We start from the raw sequence: 18,760 nt of genomic DNA, 5'->3' as shown, positions 1-18,760 counted from the left end.
CCATTAATTACCCTTCCCGCCTGCCCTATGAGGACGGTCCAGCTCCTTATATGACTTTGTTACCAGCAGCATTTCTAACTGATGCCGTCCCATGATGTATCATTCTGCTGCAACACATGCTTTTTGGCCGACAGGGGGCGTATCATAACACCACAGATGGCGGCTTTTGGCATCAGTGTGTGACACCGAAATCACTAGCCATGTTTCCATCAGCCTGTTTAGATGTGCATCTAGTAGAAGTATTGCATCTGAAAATTATGATGGAAACGCCAAAATTCAAATTAAAATCCCCTGATTCGCACAAACTAAAATAAGCTCACTTTAGCCGGGTTTTGGTTGATTCGAAAAAATGTTGATTTGCAAAATGGCGGATGGAAACAGTATGTTCGAATTAAGTCTGACATAGCGCACATCTCTCCATGGTGATATTCACACTCTGGTGGTAGAAAACGTAGAAGAAGAAGAATGCGAGACTTGTTTTGTTTCCGGTTCTGTGGAAAACTCGTGCGAGTTCGTAGTTTTCACCAAAGTCCGTACATTTAATGGAAACACACAGGATTGGTATTTCTTTTAATGCGCATTTCCCAATGATTCAAATCACTTTTGGATGGAAATATAGCTACTGACAAAGCAGCAGAATTTGACGACTTCAGGATGAAAACAGACTGGATCCCAGGCTAGCTAACGTTAGCTACATAAATGTGAACTTAAAGCTGCAGCAATGAGGCTTTAGCTCTGTTTAGAAGAAAGCTAAACTACTAGCGACATTATCTCTTCATCTCTGAAACGCTTTGCTGATACTGACTCATGTTTTGCTTTGTTTATTGTCAGACTCACTTCTAAACTGTCTTTCTGATAAGTCTGTCTTGCTTTTTTGGGTTGCTTTGCTGTGTAGGCATTTGTTGCCAATGCTGGAATAGCAACTTTCTCTGCAGGATACTCAGACTCTCATCACAGGCTTGATTTTGTAAAGCCTGAAAACAGCGTCAAGAGGAGGTGTTCACTCTTGGTATATAACAATATTGTTAAAGTTTATTGTGGGATTTTTGCCCAGTGACGCCAAAACTAAACCACCTACCCCAGTTTTTATGCCTGTCACCCAGCTGACTAAACATGAGATTACAGGATTCTCATTTCACGAGTATTCTTCAAACATACTTTAATATATTTCATATGTGCACTTACCTACATCATACATCAGTGATTTAATGATGGTTTTCATCAGAGGTTTGAAACTTTCTCAGTGCGGGACCTAAATTAGACGAAGTCTCTTGCTCCATGACCCTATTGCAGCATGTCAGCATCCAGGGACCCACCAGAAGTAGGCCTGAGACCCATTATGGCTCCCAGCCCACAGGTTAAAGCTGCACCACGCAAATTGTGCAAGCTGACGGCACTAAATGGCAGAAATGTGTATTCAAAGGATTGTAAATGAAATTGGAAGTTAATCTTTCATAATTTTTTTGTATGTGGAGGCAGCAAGTTAGGAATGCACTCATATAAAACAGGTCTTTCAATCCTCAAAGAAAGCCTGCAGATGTTATTTCTCAGTTGTAACACTAGAGGACGCCACATTCAAAGAGTCAGTTTCATTTTTTAACTGAAGAGCTGGTTCCCTCATTATGCAACACACTTTCTTACTACCTCTATATGGGTGTGTGTGCTACTGGGGAACATTTTTCTGTCACCAGCATCCGGTTAATTAATTTGAACATGGTCGTGTGAGGGGAGACACATGCATTTCAGATTCTCTGATGCACAGATACTCTCCTATTCTACCTGTATTTTTGTTCCTTTTCCATCTGTGATTTCCATTCCACTCTCTGAGTTATCTACAGCAACATACACTAAAAGCACATTTTGCCGGTCGAACCACTTGTTCCCAAAATAACCTGAGCGAGATGGAGGGCTGAGGCTAATTTTGTCAGCCTCTGTGTGTGAACCCATGCGTCTCTGTAACCTGGATATCTCTGGCATCCCGCCCTGTATCACTATGCCAGTAACTCCAAAGTCTAAATAGCTACAAGTTCAGTATTATGGACTGGCATTATTATTATGGAAGTCCTGGCATACTGTGATGTGCTCTTGGGTCTGTACGAGCCAAATGAATAGTGCTACTGTCTCCAGATTCTCACTGGTCTGCTGCCAAAAAGGCTTCATACATTGAGTCAGACTGTTAGTGGAAAGTAATTAAATAAAACTGGAGAAACAGTAGCTTTCTGTTGCTGAAAGAGTTTTGCATTTTATCTGAAATAATTGGTAACATAATGTTATTTATTTCCTTTAGTACACTCAATTTATTTTTCAACATTTTTATACATTTATATTCTTTGTCTTTTTTTATTATTGTGTGTGTGTGTTTTGATTGCTTTGCACCAAGTAGAGGGTATTTTTGTTGAATGCTTTACAGTGACAATAAAGACTACGTAGGATTTAGGGGGATATATTGTAAGAAATTCAACTAATATAATAAGTGTTTTCTTTAATGTATAATCACCTGAAAATAAGAATCGCTGTGTTTTTGTTACCGTACAATGAGACATTTATATCTGTCCGAGGAGTCCGTCTGTGTCCGCCATTTTGTACTGCCATGTTTCTACAGAAGCCCAGATTGGACAAACAAAACTGCCCTTTTGACCCTTTGCTAAGTCCCACCCCCGGGCGCAGACTGGCCAATCATAACGTAGCATCGGGCCGGTTCAGACCAGGGTCCGACAACAACACAGCTGTGTTCCATTGACTCTAATGCAGTTGTTTCAGACTTCCTTCATTTTCAGGCTGGTTTTGTGGATTTGGAGCTAAATGTTGTGTCTGGGGCACGTCGTGTATTAATGATACTCGATACCTGGAGAGGTTGGAAAAAGATAAACGTTTCTTCTCTGTTCCCAAACCCAAATCAAACCCCGAAAAGTGTAGGGTTAGCTAGCTAGCTACTGAAGATATAGTCTACTGAATGTATATACATGCTGCTTTTGCTTTTTAATGATTATAACAGTGAAACAAAGACCGACCCTGCTGCACAGGGACCAGTGAAAGGAAGCAGGCAAACTTTGCTGATATTCAACCACAGGTGAATGTTGCTTGGCTTCCCCTGGAGAGGTGCGGGTGAAGCCAAAGTGTTCATCTGCACACACTGCGATGCCACACAGCTGGTTCAATATCAGCAAAGTTTCCCTTTATATTCATTGTCTTGTGTGGCGATCAGCAGTGATGTGGTGGTTCACTTTTACACTGTGATCTGTAGCCTATAGTTTGGCTTTAGCTTCTAACTATCTTTGTCTTTTTAACCTGTTGTTGCTGCTGAGTCAGTTTGACATCCTGGATATATCCTTCAAACACAGACTGTAGACCCCTCTGTCTGCTTCTCTCTGGAATCACTCTTTCATTTTTCCAAAAATATGATAATATTTCTTCAGGGAGTGCAGTTAGTTACAGAGTGGGCTCCATGCTTACTCTGACAGCTTGTTGGACCATCAAGGTCAGTTCAGTGTTTCTTCAGGTTTAAGGTTCAGGTTTCACATTAACAAGCACATTAACCCACCTATGGTATTATCTGGCATCATTTAAGGGCCCCCCAAGCTAAAAAATGTACAAATATAGTGCAAAATGACACCTCTAATGTTTCTATAAAGCACTATTTTAGGCTCTGTGTAGCACCTTTAAGAGATGGGTGCCAAACAGCACCAATACAGGTTCCCCTGTGGCTACGAGTCAAAGGACTCCACTTTCAGCAATAAAATCAGTATAAACCAAAACTATGATGTGCAAAATCTTTAATAACTACATGAATGATTGTCCCTGCTTTACTGCATTTTAATAATATCTCATTAAAACTATGTACAGATTAAGATATTTAGAATAATGTGTGATATGTGAAGCAAAATATAAAGTTTTCTTTTAGTCTTTTGTACACAAGTATAGTCTTTACACTACATCTGCTGGAGATTTCAATTTAAAGAAGACACTGTGTTGAAAAAACAAAACCAGAAATTAAATTATTTATTGATATAAACACATGGATGTTACATGTAGTTCTCCCGTGAGGAAGAGTAAGTTAATGCTGTCAAAGTGTTGGTGTACACCAAGTTAGACTGACAGGATGACAATTCAGTTACCATATACAGTATCGTTGGGGGAAAAAGCTGATTGTGGACACGGATGTGGACTTGTAGTTTAACGATAAAGGCATAAAGCGACAACAATTGTTCATCATAACACAGGGTAACACTTGGCAAGAGGTCGCAGGCAACAACCCTTTTGGTAGTGTGGTCACCAGCCATATATACATGCTCTTCCAGGAATCCAGCACCCTCCTGTAAATGATGAAGAAAATTATTTGAAAATTCTTACTCATCAGTGTGGACGACAGTTTTAGAAAGGCTAAAAGGGTCACTCACCTTATGCTGCAAAGGCCTCATTCCTTCTGCTCCTAATTTGGGAATGCATGGACAAATAACAACAGGTGTTAAAAAGGAGTCGGGACTGCAGCCACAGAGACGGCAGTGATTCAGAATTACATCCAGAGTAAAAGAAAATAAGGCATAACATTTTAAAAAAAATCTTGTTTTTTAACTATATTTATTGAAAAGAAGCTTTATTTAACAATTATTTATTGAGTCCTGTATTAAACCACAACTTTACACAGATTAAAGCTTCAAAATGTTTAAACTTCATTAGTGTTGAGGGAGTAACCTGCAAATAAAATGCTGTATCTGTGTCCTAAAGGAGGCTGTTGCTGCTGCTGAGTCAAGGAAATGTGATTAAGACACCTAACCGAGTGCACGCCGAGCCATTACAGATTTAATTTATGGGTGCTACCTCCTGGACTCTCTCAGTGGCAGAGAACACCTTTTCCAAGTTTAGTGCCCTCCATGTATGGAGAGGAAGTCACGGAGAAGGCAGATGTCACCTCAGGCGACTCATATAGATCAACCTATTCAATCCATGCAGTTTAATGATCATGCTTTCTTTGCACTTGTTTCACAAATATCCACTTTGTGCAACTGAGCTACAAGAAATACCTTAAAATATATTATAAGAGGTTGATAGGCAGTGTCATTTCTGACCTGTGAGAATGCGAATGTTGACTTATTTCTTGTCTGCCTCTGCAACGTTTGCCTCTGTTGAACATAAAGACACGTTATTAGCAGCAGGTTAAAAATCAAATACAGCTAAAGCAAATGCAACAACGTAAATACAAATTTTACAATCTAAAAAAAGAGTTTTTAAAGAGACATTTTTAAGATCTTGACTTACGTTTGACCTCCAGTTTGCAGCTGACAGTTGCCTCTCCGTGATCGTTCAGGGCCTTGCAGGAGTACACACCACCGTCAAAGTTACCGGGCTTACGGATCTCCAGAGAGCAGATACCTTGGACGCAGATCTGCCTGTACTTGGGGTCGTCTCCAATAATCATCTGGTTCTTCATCCACATGACCTTGGGCTGTGGAACAAAACATTAATATGAGTGAAACATTCTTGTATGTTGTCCTCCATCTCACACCTCACAGATAAACAAGCAGCAGTGTTGTTTCTATTTATATTTGTGCTTCTCGGAAGCAAAAAAAACACCCTTTTGATTGAAGTGGACACACAGCACACACCCGGTGGGGACCTCCTGGGGAATGTCACACATGTGACCCCGCTTCCCTGCTGACCTGTCACAGTTACAGCCTCTCCTCTACCTCCCATACTTCAGAAGCAAAGAATACCAGTTCTAGCCTTCTCATAAAGACCATCAACCCTAATGTCCTGTTAGACCCGGTGGGATTACGAGCCCAAACAGGAGGTGAGAGGTTCAGTCAGCAGGCTAACAAGGCCAAGCGGAGATATTACACATTCTCAGGTCGGAGCCAACACACTGACAGGGATAGATGAGCGAGGGAGGAGAGGTGTTTGTTAAAAACTCTCCGTATGTCCACTCACCACCTTCATATGGTTATGAAGCTGCTGACAAGGAGTTTGAGCAGTGGCACCACCGCTGTGACGGCACAACCTCTCAAACAGTGAATGCTCACTTGTTCATCAGTTAGATTTTAGATGACAGATTGGTAAACTTATATAACTGCCAATCATTTCCCAAGCATCCCGTTAGGTTTTTTCTTTCCATTATTTCACAGTAAAATGTATGAAAATAAACTTTAAGAGAGTTTTTTTTGTCAGATAATTTATCACGGCTGTGTTAAGTACTCGATTCTGAAGAAGAAAAACTGAGTATGAATCATGAAATATAGCAGGCAGAACCCTGAATATGAAATGGAATCACAGTTCTTTTTTTATGACACCAAAATTACGATAACATACTGTAAAATTCAAACCTGTACCGTAACTGTTACCTATTTCTCTTTATCGCTGTAAAACAGTAGTCCTTTTCTGATGTATCACTGGGTGACACACCTTCACATAATTTCTCACTTAAAAAAACAAATAAATATCATCAGTACAGGAGCTTCGTAATGAGTAAGATACATAAAATGATATGATGACATAAAAACTATTATAAAGAAAAGTTATTTCTGATGAGCAGACTGTTGCTATGGACGCAAATCTGATCGTAGATGCTTAGTGGAAGCCATAAAACCATTTTTAAATCAATATTTTGTGTCAAATTATTGAATTCAGGGTGATTCAAGATCATCATCATCCTGTCAGGGTTCATTTCGCAATAATGACTCGCTCGCTGTACGTTATCCCTTACATATACCGTGCTACTGTAGAAATATGAAATATGAGAATGTAGAGATTTGCCAACAAATCTAAAAACTAAAAGAAGAAAATAATCAAATGTGATGAAATATTACATGGTTACATTAAACCATTTCTAAACTGAATTTACAGAGCAATTGTTGGATCATGATATATACCGTGAATGTGATATAAAACGTATAAAGGGACAGAAGATATTTGTTGTGTCGCTCATACCCAGCCTGATGTATTTCTATTTGTCAAATTGACTGTATTGTTCTTGTGTGAGCAGGGTTGCTTTAAAAATGCTGCCTTGATGGTGTGTTGAGATTTGGGTTATTTTTTTAAAGAACAATATCAGTTTTTCGACTCTTACATAAAATATCAGTATTTGGAGGACGCTGAGCAACAAGAGTTTGAGTGCTAATGTTTCGTTGAAGCTGTGACATGATCTAGCAGCATGACTACCTGAGCATGAAAAATGTTACTGTACTTTTGGGGATCCCCTGACGGAGCACAGCAGCTTGGTGCTGTAGCCGACGGTGGTGGCTCTGTCAGACAGAGAGGTGGTGAATTTGGGCGCCTCGCTGAAGTCGTGCTCCTTGTACTCTGGGGGCTTGTATTCAATACCTGGTGGGAGGACGAGAAACAGACCAAAGATTAAGAACAAACCTCCATATTTGAATTCATTTTGCTATTTTGACAATAGCTTCAGAGGAAACAGGACAAATTAAAGATATTATTTTCATACTTAACGCGTAAAGTACTGAATGAGTTTCTCTCTGTGTATTTCCCTGCTGGTCGAGGAACAATAAAAGAGAGCGTTACCTGTCTTCAGGATCTTGGCCTCCCCCTTTGCGATAGAAGCCGACTCGCTCATTCCACACTTGTTTTCGGAGAACACTCTGAACCTGTAAGTGTTGCCCATGATGAGGTCAGAGATGGTGGCATTCAGTCTATGGTAATGCTCCAACACAGTGAACCAGTCCTGCAGACACATGACAGGAGAAGGTTTTGAGGATTCAGGATTTACTGTGGGTAATGTACCAGAGGGAGCCTCCTGTTAAAAATCATCATGTATTATTTATTAGACAAACTCACTCCAGTCTTTTTGTCGGCCTTCTGGACAGTGTAACCTGTGATTTCTGTGTTTCCATTGTCTTTGGGTGCGGTCCACTCCAGAGCAACGTTGAAGCCCCAGGTATCCACGATCTTCACACTGGCGGGAGGCCCTGGCAGCTCTGTGAACAGCAAACAATCACAGATATGTAATAATCTTCCATATTATTCTTCACTGTATCCCGGACACATCATGCAGCAGCCTCCAGGGCTCAATAATAAAGCTAACGTGGAAAAACTGCAGTTCCTTGAATGGCCACTTGAGGCTGGCTCCAGAAGCCAGTCAATCCCCACAGACCCCCCCTTTTAAAATGCTCAACTTTACAGCCGAAATAAACATGTTTACAGCCACGGTTTTGGTCTCTATAGCTAATTTCTCCATTCATCACAACTGTGCGGGAGCTGAATTTTTTTTTTATAACTCAGCCACTTACATTTTATTAAAGCTAAAGGTGTGCACAATCAAGGGTGTGGCTGCTTTGAGTGACAGGTGAGTGACAGGTGGGTGTTTCAATGTATGTTAACAGTTCATGGTAATTAATTGCAACGTTTTGGTCACCTGAAATCTTGTTGAGCATTTGGTTGTACCAAAAGACTCTCTAAGGCCCTGACAGAAGGTGTTTTCGCAGCTGGAGGCAACTTTTTGTAATTGTTTTTAATAAGCTCTTTTTGCGTTGCTATGTGCGTTTCCGTACTCTAGGTGCCTGGAGTTTTTGCTAGAGTGCTCTGACCTAAGGAGTCAACACCTTAGAAGTTGTTTTTCCAGTACGTATATTTTGTTTTGGCAGATACTATTTACACCCAGGTGTTCGTAGCCAACAATGCTATTTCCACCCCGGTGTATAATCCTGGGCATCCCAGCAACGTCAAAATATAATGTCTAGTCGGATATTGTGCTAAAGTGTTTGTACACAATGTGCATTCAGCAGCTTCATATGTTCTAAAAACTGAAAATAATAAGTCTAAGAATAATAAGCCAACACTGACTCTCATGGACTCAAACTCAAGTCTCCTGTGTGAAAGTCCTGTGCTTGACCAACACCCACCACTTCTTACTACCTCTGTGGACTGTGTTGCTCTTTGCACTACGTCACCAGGCACCTGGCAGCACATTTGTCAGTGTTTTCTCGTGAATTTACCACTCAGATTGGCTAGTAATAACCATGACCTTTTTGCCCTAATCCTAACCGCCTCTGATCTCAATGTGTCGATGTAACGAGTACCAGCTAATCACAGCTTGCAGTGGAATCCATAATAATGCGACGTGGCCTAAAAGCTGCAGTGTGACTATTCTCACCCAAGTCCAAATAGACACTAAATTATGTTATAATGGTTTTTAGGTCATTTTTTGCAAAAGAAAAGTAGCAGTAGCATTATCACAGTTAACCATAGACTGTGATGTAGTGTGCTAGCTATTCTAGGAACTAGCATTTAGGTTAGCTCCACCCTCTTGTCCAATTAAAGTCATTTCTGGCCTTGTTTGGTTCGGTTCAATCAAACTCAAGTTCGTCTGTTAGGTCTGTTAGGGCAGGCGTGAACATAACAATCACACTCGGGTACGTACCAAAACAACCTCACTGAGACCTTCTCGAAGAGGTGGTCTCAACTGCAGTCACATGACACATTGTTTGGGTTAAACATGAGCATGTTACAGTCCTGGAGGATTATTAATGTGCACCTCCTCCTGTACTGCCTTAATATGCACATTCAGCACATCCAATGCATCAAAACATTGTTTTCTAGTTGGAGCCGCGCCTCGTTTTCAAACTGTATGGTTTGACTAAAATGAACAATGACAGCAATATAGTCCACGATGAGCAGCGCTAAAATCAACCTGCGTAGTTGTCCCTCCATTGTGACATTAGAAAGTGTCACATTTATCTTGCAAGTGTACTCTTCTTCAACGTTTTGTTTACTTCCTGGATTTTTCCCACATGGAAATTCTGACCAGTCAAGAGCAGCTTTCTCATGCAAGGCATTTTATCTGGTCTGCTTGTAAATGCTGCCGTGAGAGCACGAACCAACTCTATTATGCAACTTTGTAATAAAATTAGTCCCTGATTCAGACCAAAGCAAGACAACTCTGGGTCTGAAAGCACCCTAATTTGATGACGGCCTAAAACAAGGCTTTATAATGATGGTCCACAAACCAATGGATGATGTCATAGTGGCTACGTCCATTATTTTTATACAGACTATGGGACACACCGGTCGTACTTTTTCTCTTTGATACAACATTTTGCTCACCAACAATTTGCAGGGTGAGTGAAGCCTTGTCCTCGAAGTCATCCACCTTCACACACATTTCATACACTCCAGAGTCTTCTCTCTCAGCTGCACGGATGAACAGGATGCTGTCTCTGTCGGTGCTGCGGATGTTCACCTTCTTTGTGTCCAGGGGCTGCCCATCCTTTAACCAGGAAACCACTGGTTTGGGTTTGCCCTTGTAAAAGAAAAAAAATCAGACAGGGAATGTTGAGTAGTTCTGCAGTTCTAATCATTGTGTGTTTACAGGACAATACAGTCATTTTCATCTTACTGTGAAGGGGATGGTCAGGTTGATCTTAGATCCAACATGGGCGACGTATCTCTGCCTGAGGAAACGTGGCAGGCGGACCTTGGGACGATCTAGAGAGAAAAACATCCCACGATTATTTGAGCATCAGTGGAGGATCAGCAGCTTGAAAAGGATTGTTAGGATCTGTTCTTAGAGTAAAGCAAAAGGTTTAAATTTCGTGTTGTGACCAACAAATCTTTAAAAAATCAATAAATACGCTGAGCAGACCTAAGCCCCATTTAGCCAGGGAATTTTCACTGGTGCCATCAGGGTTCGTCTGTGCTGTAACTGGTCGTAAAAGTAACCCTTACTCTAAGTCCTTTACCACTTAATGTATCCGTCCACTCTGTGGTGAATACGTTTCTGTTTTTTTAACAGAATGATGTGTTAAAGTGCCAACACAAAGTGTGGGACAACTCAGACTTCGGGGCTACATATTCTATTTTTTCCTATGCTTTGCCATATTTGTTTGTTTTTAAATCCTTTTAAGATAACTTTTAACCAAATTTAAGGTAAGCAAATATATGTGTGGTCCCAGAAGAAGACGGCATTAGATTCAGTGGTAGGTGTAAAGATTTGTATCATCAGAAATGTAGACTGTCACTCATAAGGGCTTGACATATTGTGACAAAAAGAAATTAAAATATGTATAAATGAAATATGGTGATATGTTTATGGCAGTTAAGACCTCACAAATTTAATTTAAAGGTCCAGTGTGAAGGATTCAAGGGGATATATTGGCAGAAATGAAATTTAATTTGTTTTCTCTAGTGTATTATCACCTTAAAATAAGAATCGTCGTGTTTTGTTACCTTGGACGTTTATATCTACATAGGGAGCAGGTTCCCTTCTACCGAGTCCGCCATGTTGCATCACCATGTTTCTACAGTAGCCCAGAATGGACAAACCAAACACTGGCTCTACACTAATGTGAGCAGCCCCTCCCTATTGGGAAACACTAATTTTTTAAATGTGAAACTGCTTTATTCAGTGTTTTTACCACTTTAAATCCCCGGCTCCGAGAGGAGGAGACCTCTGCGGATAATTCACCTCCCAATAAAAACTTCCTGAACAATGAACACTGTCAGTAAGTAATTCAAACTAGGAAACGTTTCAGCTGGGTGCAATCTGCTGTCCTCACCACTAGATGCCACTACATCCTCCTAAATCTTACACGCTGGGCCTTTAAAACTAATTACTTTTAAGAGCCTAATATTTATAAAATTGAATTTGAGACATTTTAAGACTTTTTAATGACCGGCAGACGCCCTGATGAATCCTAAAATATTTTTACACCCTTATTTTCACTCAAACTCATATAACAACTTTTAACTGTGTTATATGTGCTATTTTGTGCAAGCTGACACATACAATAGCCTTACTGGGACAAATTAAGTTGAAATAGCAGGAAATTGGAAACATAAGATCTGCGTGTAGGGAATTTAAATCACTGTTTATATAACAAAGACATGAGGCACCCTGGTGGGTGTACCTCTCATCCCTCACTGTGCATCAGCTTATAAAAAGCCCCAATAAATCATCGTAAAAAGAAAATCATACGGCTAGTTAGCTGCTGTGACGTTTGAAATGACACTTAAGCCTCAGAAGTGTCTCGCTGAGGCTCATTTGTAGAAGTGATTTGGTGAGAAGCACCACCTGCTGAGTCCAGCAGAGAGACATTTGTCAGGACTCTAAATAAAGAAGGCATACTGTGGTATATCACCTCCCCTCATGACGCATGATCGGGAGCTTCAGTTGGTCCCTCTCGCGTCAGAATGCATTAAAGTGGTGGATAAATGGAGCATGAAGGGAACTGGTTTGTAAATACAACCTAGAACATATTATTTGGTGTAAAAAAGGAAAAAGGAAGTGAGACGAGGTAAAAATGTATCTGTGTAGTAGAACAAACATACCACATGTTGAGTGTCTTATCACTTCATTCAGAGGGGATTAACCCTGATGAACATTCTCCCTGCAAAGTCCGAGGCATGTTTAAAATAAACAGTGAATCTCTGGAAGTGTCATGAGATTTGGGGTGTCACCTGAGAGCATAGCTCCATAACCCACCACCTCCACCCCCACCCACTGGAATTTACCATCCACCCCTCTCTCCTGCCCCCACAGCCCCCACCTGCTCCCAGTCAGATCACTTGTCACCATCGATCTTGCAGACTACAGCCTGACACTCCCCTCAGCATGAATCCTGGCAGGGATTACAACCCTTGGCACAAAAAAATCTGTGTTAACAGCGAGGACATCCCAGCTATTTTTCCAAAGCTTTGTGGCCATTTTGTCGGAAACCATTCATGAGTTGTTTCTGTAAGTGGTGGCCTGCCTGCTATGGCGAACATGATGTTGATGGCATTGAAATATTGCAAGTCCGGCCGGTATCATGTTGCCGTCCCTCCCTGTTCAGATCTCCATTACGCATAACGATGATTTGTGAGTGGGCTGAAGTAACGCAGCTCCTCCTTTTAGAGCCCTCAGGGTGCAATCATCATTATACCACAAATCACTTTATACCATCTATATTAGTACTGGAAGGTGTACGGCATCAGTAAAACCCAACTGCTTAACAAGTGGGTAGTTATCACACTGTGGTCAGGTGGATCAGTGCAGAGACGAGCGAGAAGGCCACGGTTTTATACCGTTAACACTGCAGGTATCTGCCAGCAGACAGCTGAGAGGAAAACATCTCTGAGCTGCTTTGATCTGACATCTGCACTTTACAACTCTCCCGTAACAAACGGCTCTATAATGTTTAGGTCAGGCCTGTGTCAAATACTTTGTCCCATATTTGTTTTACGGATGGATTAAGATAATCAAGTAGCACGCAAGAGAAAGCTCAGTCTATCATGTTTCCTTATGTAACAACCCCATTAAAAGTTTAAATAAAGACTCGTTTGCAACTTGATTTAAAGTTTTGGTGATCCAGACCCACATTGTGTCTGAGGCAAACATTTTGAGAACCAGATTTAAGATTTAAGGGGAAACACAACAGGTGAAACATAGTTTTCTCATGCACTGATCAGCTTTGACATTTGGGGCTATTTTGCTTCCATAACATGTCTTTGTTCAGACTAGTGGAAAGACATGTATGCAAAAAGCACATATTTAATGAGATTATAGCTCATTTGCATATTTAAAATTAAAGTGTCAGAAAACGCGTAATTAGGGTTGCAACTGTATGAGATTTTCATGGTACAAAAACTTCACAGTATGACGGTATTACACAATAATGATTATTATTATTATCAGTTAAAGGGACACTTATAGAAATGAAAAAAGCAAGGTTTTTTGGTTTTGAACTAACACTTTATTATTATGTTTGAAACTGGAAACATTTGTTTTTTAATAGAAGTATGTCTCTCTTTTGAAAATAATTTAAATAAAGGCGAGATTCTCTGTCCGGTTGCTTTTTTAAATTTATTTTCTTTACTGTGGTATACCTTGAAACTGGTATACTGCTGTAACCCTACTTTTAATGCAAAAATAATTGTCTTAATCTAAGTTATTAACCGGGGAAGTGACATGGTGATATCTATTAGTTACAGGTTTTACCCTGTTGACCTGTAGTGTCTCCTCTTAATGGAGAAAATGGCCGAATGATGACTCTTACACTCCATTTCATTACTTATTTGTGGTTAATGTTGTGTACATGTGTATGGCGTATATCATATTTAGTACCTTTCCATTTTTTCTTTATTTTGGACACACTATATGATGCATTTGTGCAACTATATGGCATATTAAGTTTTGTCATTTTTCAGTATTTAAGGGCCTTTTTTAGTCTATTATCGGGACCAATTTGGGAAGTCTTTTTCCACTGTCTCCTGTGGATTCCTGTATACAGTAGATGCTATTTTTTAATATAGAATACTAGTTTTGTTTTTGCTTTTTTTAAACTTACTCATCTAAATGATGAAGTGGTAAAATAAGTAAGTGGCAGTGGCGGATCTTCCCATGGGTGACATAGGCAGCCACCTGGGCCCTCCACCCTCCGAAAAAGGGAGTGTATGTACAGAGTATGACAGTGACAGAAATGAAAGGGAAAAGCTATAAAGGGTTGTTTGGGGGTCTTGCCTAGGGCGCTAAATGTGCTAGTTCTGGCACTGGTAAGCAGTTAAATTCTTGTGTTAAAAATGAACACTCTATTAATCATTACTACATGTTAATTTATGTTCTGTGCTGAGATGGATCTTGCACACTTCTTACCAGCGACCTCCTTCACCAGGACGGCCTCAGGCAGGGTGACGGGGGGGCTGCGGCCGCCAGCATTCACAGCCACCACGCGAATCTTCAGACGATCACCAGTGGTCTGGTTCTTGATAACGTAGCGGGTGGACTTCTGCAGTTCCTCATTGACTGCCTTCCAGTCCTCAGCTGAACGAGGAGATTACACAGAATGAAGACAGGCGGATACAAATTACAGAGCTGTTGTTTATCTTGATATTATGGGATAAAGACTGTGATCAGAAAGTGTGCTGACTGTGAACACTGCGGGCAACCTCAGAGAAACTCATACAGAATTATTAAATCACGACAGTGAGCGCTGCTTGTTGTGCGGCTTTGGAATGATTATGTTTGACACTAATTATTAATCATTACAGTTTGAGACATGAAATTGCTGTTTCTTTGTGTGAGCAGCCCCGTCTGCTAAATCCAGCCCACATGGAGCTGCAGCTGATATTAGCTTAGGGCTGTAGGTCTAAAAGCAGGACCTCCAGCAAGACCACCGCAGCTCCTGAAATGCCTCTTCCCTTGTAGGGAGAAGTTAGGTAGCTCATGATATAACTCTGCGAGTGACACTTCTGGGACAGCTGCAACCGATATGGCTGACCCACATTAAAACAGCAATTTAACATGTTCCTGCATGCATTCAAACAGTACAGATATAATTAGAGACATCAGAGGTGCAATGATCCTGTAAAAAAAAACTAAAATTAGATGTTGAAATAAAAGCTTTCAACATAATTTAAAAAAGGTTAGCTGGCATTTCTGTCACGGTGTATTAATAATCCGACCCCCTCTGTGCATGTCAGTGTTTAGTGCACCTGGTCAGAAGCAGAGCAGGACTTACTTCCGTCCTTGCAGACTTCAATGGTGTATCCATCCAGGCCGGATGGTCCGACGACCTCTGGCTGGCTCCAGATGATAGTGACTGAAGTGTCGTTCTTATCCTCAACAAACAGGTCCAGGGGGACACTTGTGGGCTCTGCGGACATCACAGAAATATTAAATCAGACATGTGCAAGGAGAAATTGACTCAAAGCTGATCGTAAGAGGTTGTGATTCTTTATTTTAACTGTAACAAAAAAGGAAGAAGTGATGAAAGTAGAGTCAAATCACTCGGAGATGTTTCCTTTCTGAATGGAGGGTTACCTTTGGGTGGAGGTGGAGGAGGTGTGGGTGCTTTAGGCTCTTCTGGTGCAGGCGCTTCAGCAGCTTCAGCTGATGTTAAACAGGCATTTGCATTAATATTGGCAGCGTGTATTGAGCAGGGCGATGCTACAGCATCAAATGAATGCACCTCACAGCTCTCAGCTTAAAAAAAATAATCTCAGATATTGCAGAGAAGGAGGCGTGAAGAGGAACATGTTGTGCTTTACCATCAGCGGGTGCCTCGCCTTCAGCTGCAGGAGCACCTTCCTCCGCGGGTGGAGCGTCAGCAGCTATTATTAAATGTTAGATATTAATAATTAGCGCATTAAGCAGATGGTACATGTTCTTACAGATGATAATGTGCATGTTGAGACTGAGGAGTGTGATCAAAGTTAGTGCTGTCAGCCTTAACGTACGAGGTTGAAGATTCATATTCAATAATAAACCAATCTGTTGTGGCTCATGTGAATTCTTTACCATCAGCGGGGGCCTCAGCTGCAGCGGCTGGAGTTTCCTCTGTAGCGGGAGCGGCAGCTGATATTAGAGGTTAGAAGATATTAGCGTTAGATATTAGTGTAGTTAGCCCTACTGTCCGATGTTCAAGTTGTAATGAAACTTATAGAACATGTCTGTTACTCCACTCTGTTGTTTACCATCAGCAGGGGCCTCAGCTGCAGCTGGTGTTTCTTCTGTAGCGGGAGCAGCAGCTGATGTAAGAGGTTATAGGATGTCAGCATTGGGCATTAGTGAGGTTATATGTTACTCTAAGAGGTTGAAGTTTTAGTCATACTAATATAAATGATCTCTGTTAACACTGATAGTCTTTACCATCAGCGGGGGCCTCAGCTGCAGGAGCTGGTGTTTCCTCTGGAGCGGGAGCAGCAGCTGATTTTAGAGGTTAGAAGATATTAGCGTTAGATATTAGTGAAATTATCTTTGATATGACAGACTCAAAATTTAGTAATGCTCGTATACGATCTGTTAATACACTGATAGTTTGTTTTACCATCAGCAGGGGCCTCAGCTGCAGCGGCTGGTGCTTCTTCTGGAGCAGGCGCAGCAGCTGATGTTAGAGGTTAGAGGATATTAGTGTTAGATAGCAGTGATGATATCTGTTACTACAGGAGGTGGACAGTTGGAGATTCAATATTTCAAGAAGTTCTTTGGCAAAAACAATAGAAATAGACACACATTTCTATGGTTAATACACTGATAGTGTATTTTACCATCAGCAGGGGCCTCAGCTGCAGGAGCTGGTGTTTCTTCTGTAGCAGGCGCAGCAGCTGATATTAAAGGTTAGAGGATATTAGTATTAGATATCACCGGAAGATATCTTTTACTGAAGGAGGTTATATAAATGTTCTCTGTTGGTACCATAGAAATAAAAGATTATTTCTATGGTAATACACTCATAGTGTATTTTACCATCAGCAGGGGCCTCAGTTGCAGTGGCTGGCGTTTCTTCTGGAGCAGGCGCAGGAGCTGATATTAGAGGTTAGAAGATATCAGTAGATATCTAACATTTTGAAAATATCATGTGGCATTTTCAAAATGTTATGAAAGAGGTTAAATCTGCATTTTTTAAAAGGGGAGAAAAAAAAAGGAAAAGTTGAAATGAGCAGATATGGGTGAGTTGGTTGGTAACTGAGATACTCCTCTCAGGTGTCATACCATCGGCGGGTGGCTGATCTGCAGCAACTGGAGCAGCAGGCTCATCAGTGGGAGCAGCTGATGTAGATATTAGATGTTAAATATAGTGAAGAAATAGGAAAGGAACTTTTAAATAGAACAGCAGTTGTTAATATGCCTTGTGCATAAGTCAGTGAAAGGGAGCAGATTGAATCAGTGTCACCATCATGATCAGATTTTTATCATTTAGACATTTAGATTTGATTAAGTTTGCAGTATGGAGCTTTCACTGAGGTATAAAAGCGCATATTAATAACGACTTTACCAGTTACCATCATGATGTGCCTCTGAAGTGCAGAATGACTCTCAGTAAGTGTGTAGAGAAGAGGCGGTCAGAAGTTACAAGAGTCCAAGCAGGCGCTTTATGCAGTTAACATGCATGTTTGGCTTTAAGCCGATGGCTACATTTACGCATGGCTACATTTAAACTGAGTGCGCCCGACCCCGTGTGCGTAAAGGTTACCTCGTGCTTACCATGTGGTGATCAGACTACTTTACCGTTAATCAAAAGGTTAAACAACTAATCCAGGCTTCATCCACTGAGAAATAAAAATGATAGTATGCTGTATAATCAGTAACTCATGGCTCACGCGCCGCTGCGCTCGGGTGCATTACCATCTGCGGGTGGAGGTGGGGTGGGGGGTTTGGGCTCCTCAGCTGGCGGGGCCGCGGGGGCCTCTGCCTCGGCAGGAGCAGCCTCAGCAGGTGCAGCTTCGGCCTCAGCGGGGGCAGGAGCGGGTTCAGGTGCCGGTTCTGGAGCCTTCTCCTCCTTCTTGGCTGGTTCTTTCTTAGCCGCCTTCTTGATCGGGGCAGGCTTGGACGGCATGTTTGCAGTGTCAGCTAATTCCCAAGTCGGTAGAGTCCGTAAAACTGTATCCAATGCCGCCTGTCCTGCGGGGGTGGCAGGCTTATATAGCCCCCAGCAGGTTCAAGCACCGCCCCTTAATGAAAGACATGTAACAGATACTGAGCACCCAGTCTGAGTCAGACCTCCATGTCTGTTTATCTCACTCATTAATGCTCACTGTGCATCATCAACTGTGCCAATACATTAACTACTGCCTAATTAAATGGAAACATGTAAACAACTTTTAAATATATGGATAATACAACCACAAGTTACTGAATTTAATTGAGCTTCTTGGTGGTAATTGATCATGATTTATGTGGTATGATATCATTGTTTATGTTAGTAAATAAGAGTGCTGCAGGGATGTTTTTATGTGGGCCAGCCTGCAAGTAAACATCACCCAGGATTCCCCCTGACTAAAAGCCAGTGATATTTTTCTACTGGATTTTGGGTTATTGCAGAAAATAAGCTCTACAACA

General features: G+C 41.2%; 1 protein-coding gene across 5 annotated transcripts; it reads right to left on the bottom strand.

The window, feature by feature from the left end:
- Window positions 1-3,983: 3,983 nt before the first annotated feature.
- On the bottom strand, window positions 3,984-18,333 carry mybphb (myosin binding protein Hb). 5 transcript variants are annotated; one of them, XM_078170208.1, is made up of 18 exons: window positions 18,047-18,333; window positions 16,749-16,805; window positions 16,571-16,627; window positions 16,396-16,449; window positions 16,220-16,276; window positions 15,970-16,032; window positions 15,743-15,811; window positions 15,441-15,575; window positions 14,576-14,743; window positions 10,343-10,431; window positions 10,051-10,246; window positions 7,786-7,925; window positions 7,513-7,672; window positions 7,178-7,314; window positions 5,257-5,443; window positions 5,067-5,120; window positions 4,398-4,429; window positions 3,984-4,313 (listed from the first exon to the last, which is right to left on the bottom strand). In XM_078170208.1, exons 1-16 carry the CDS (start codon window positions 18,255-18,257, stop codon window positions 5,089-5,091), a joined length of 1,812 nt encoding a protein of 603 aa, XP_078026334.1. In that variant the 5' UTR covers window positions 18,258-18,333; the 3' UTR covers window positions 3,984-4,313; window positions 4,398-4,429; window positions 5,067-5,088. The 5 variants fall into 5 exon arrangements, with proteins under 5 accessions (XP_078026334.1, XP_078026337.1, XP_078026340.1 ...); XM_078170211.1 differs by lacking the exon at window positions 16,749-16,805; XM_078170214.1 differs by lacking the exons at window positions 16,571-16,627; window positions 16,749-16,805.
- Window positions 18,334-18,760: the final 427 nt, after the last annotated feature.

This window comes from Epinephelus lanceolatus, chromosome 1 (assembly GCF_041903045.1).
Source record: "Epinephelus lanceolatus isolate andai-2023 chromosome 1, ASM4190304v1, whole genome shotgun sequence".
NCBI classification, from domain to species: Eukaryota; Metazoa; Chordata; class Actinopteri; order Perciformes; family Serranidae; genus Epinephelus; species Epinephelus lanceolatus.
Note: the sequence above shows the minus strand (reverse complement) of the source record. Positions and strands in the feature narration are given on the sequence as shown.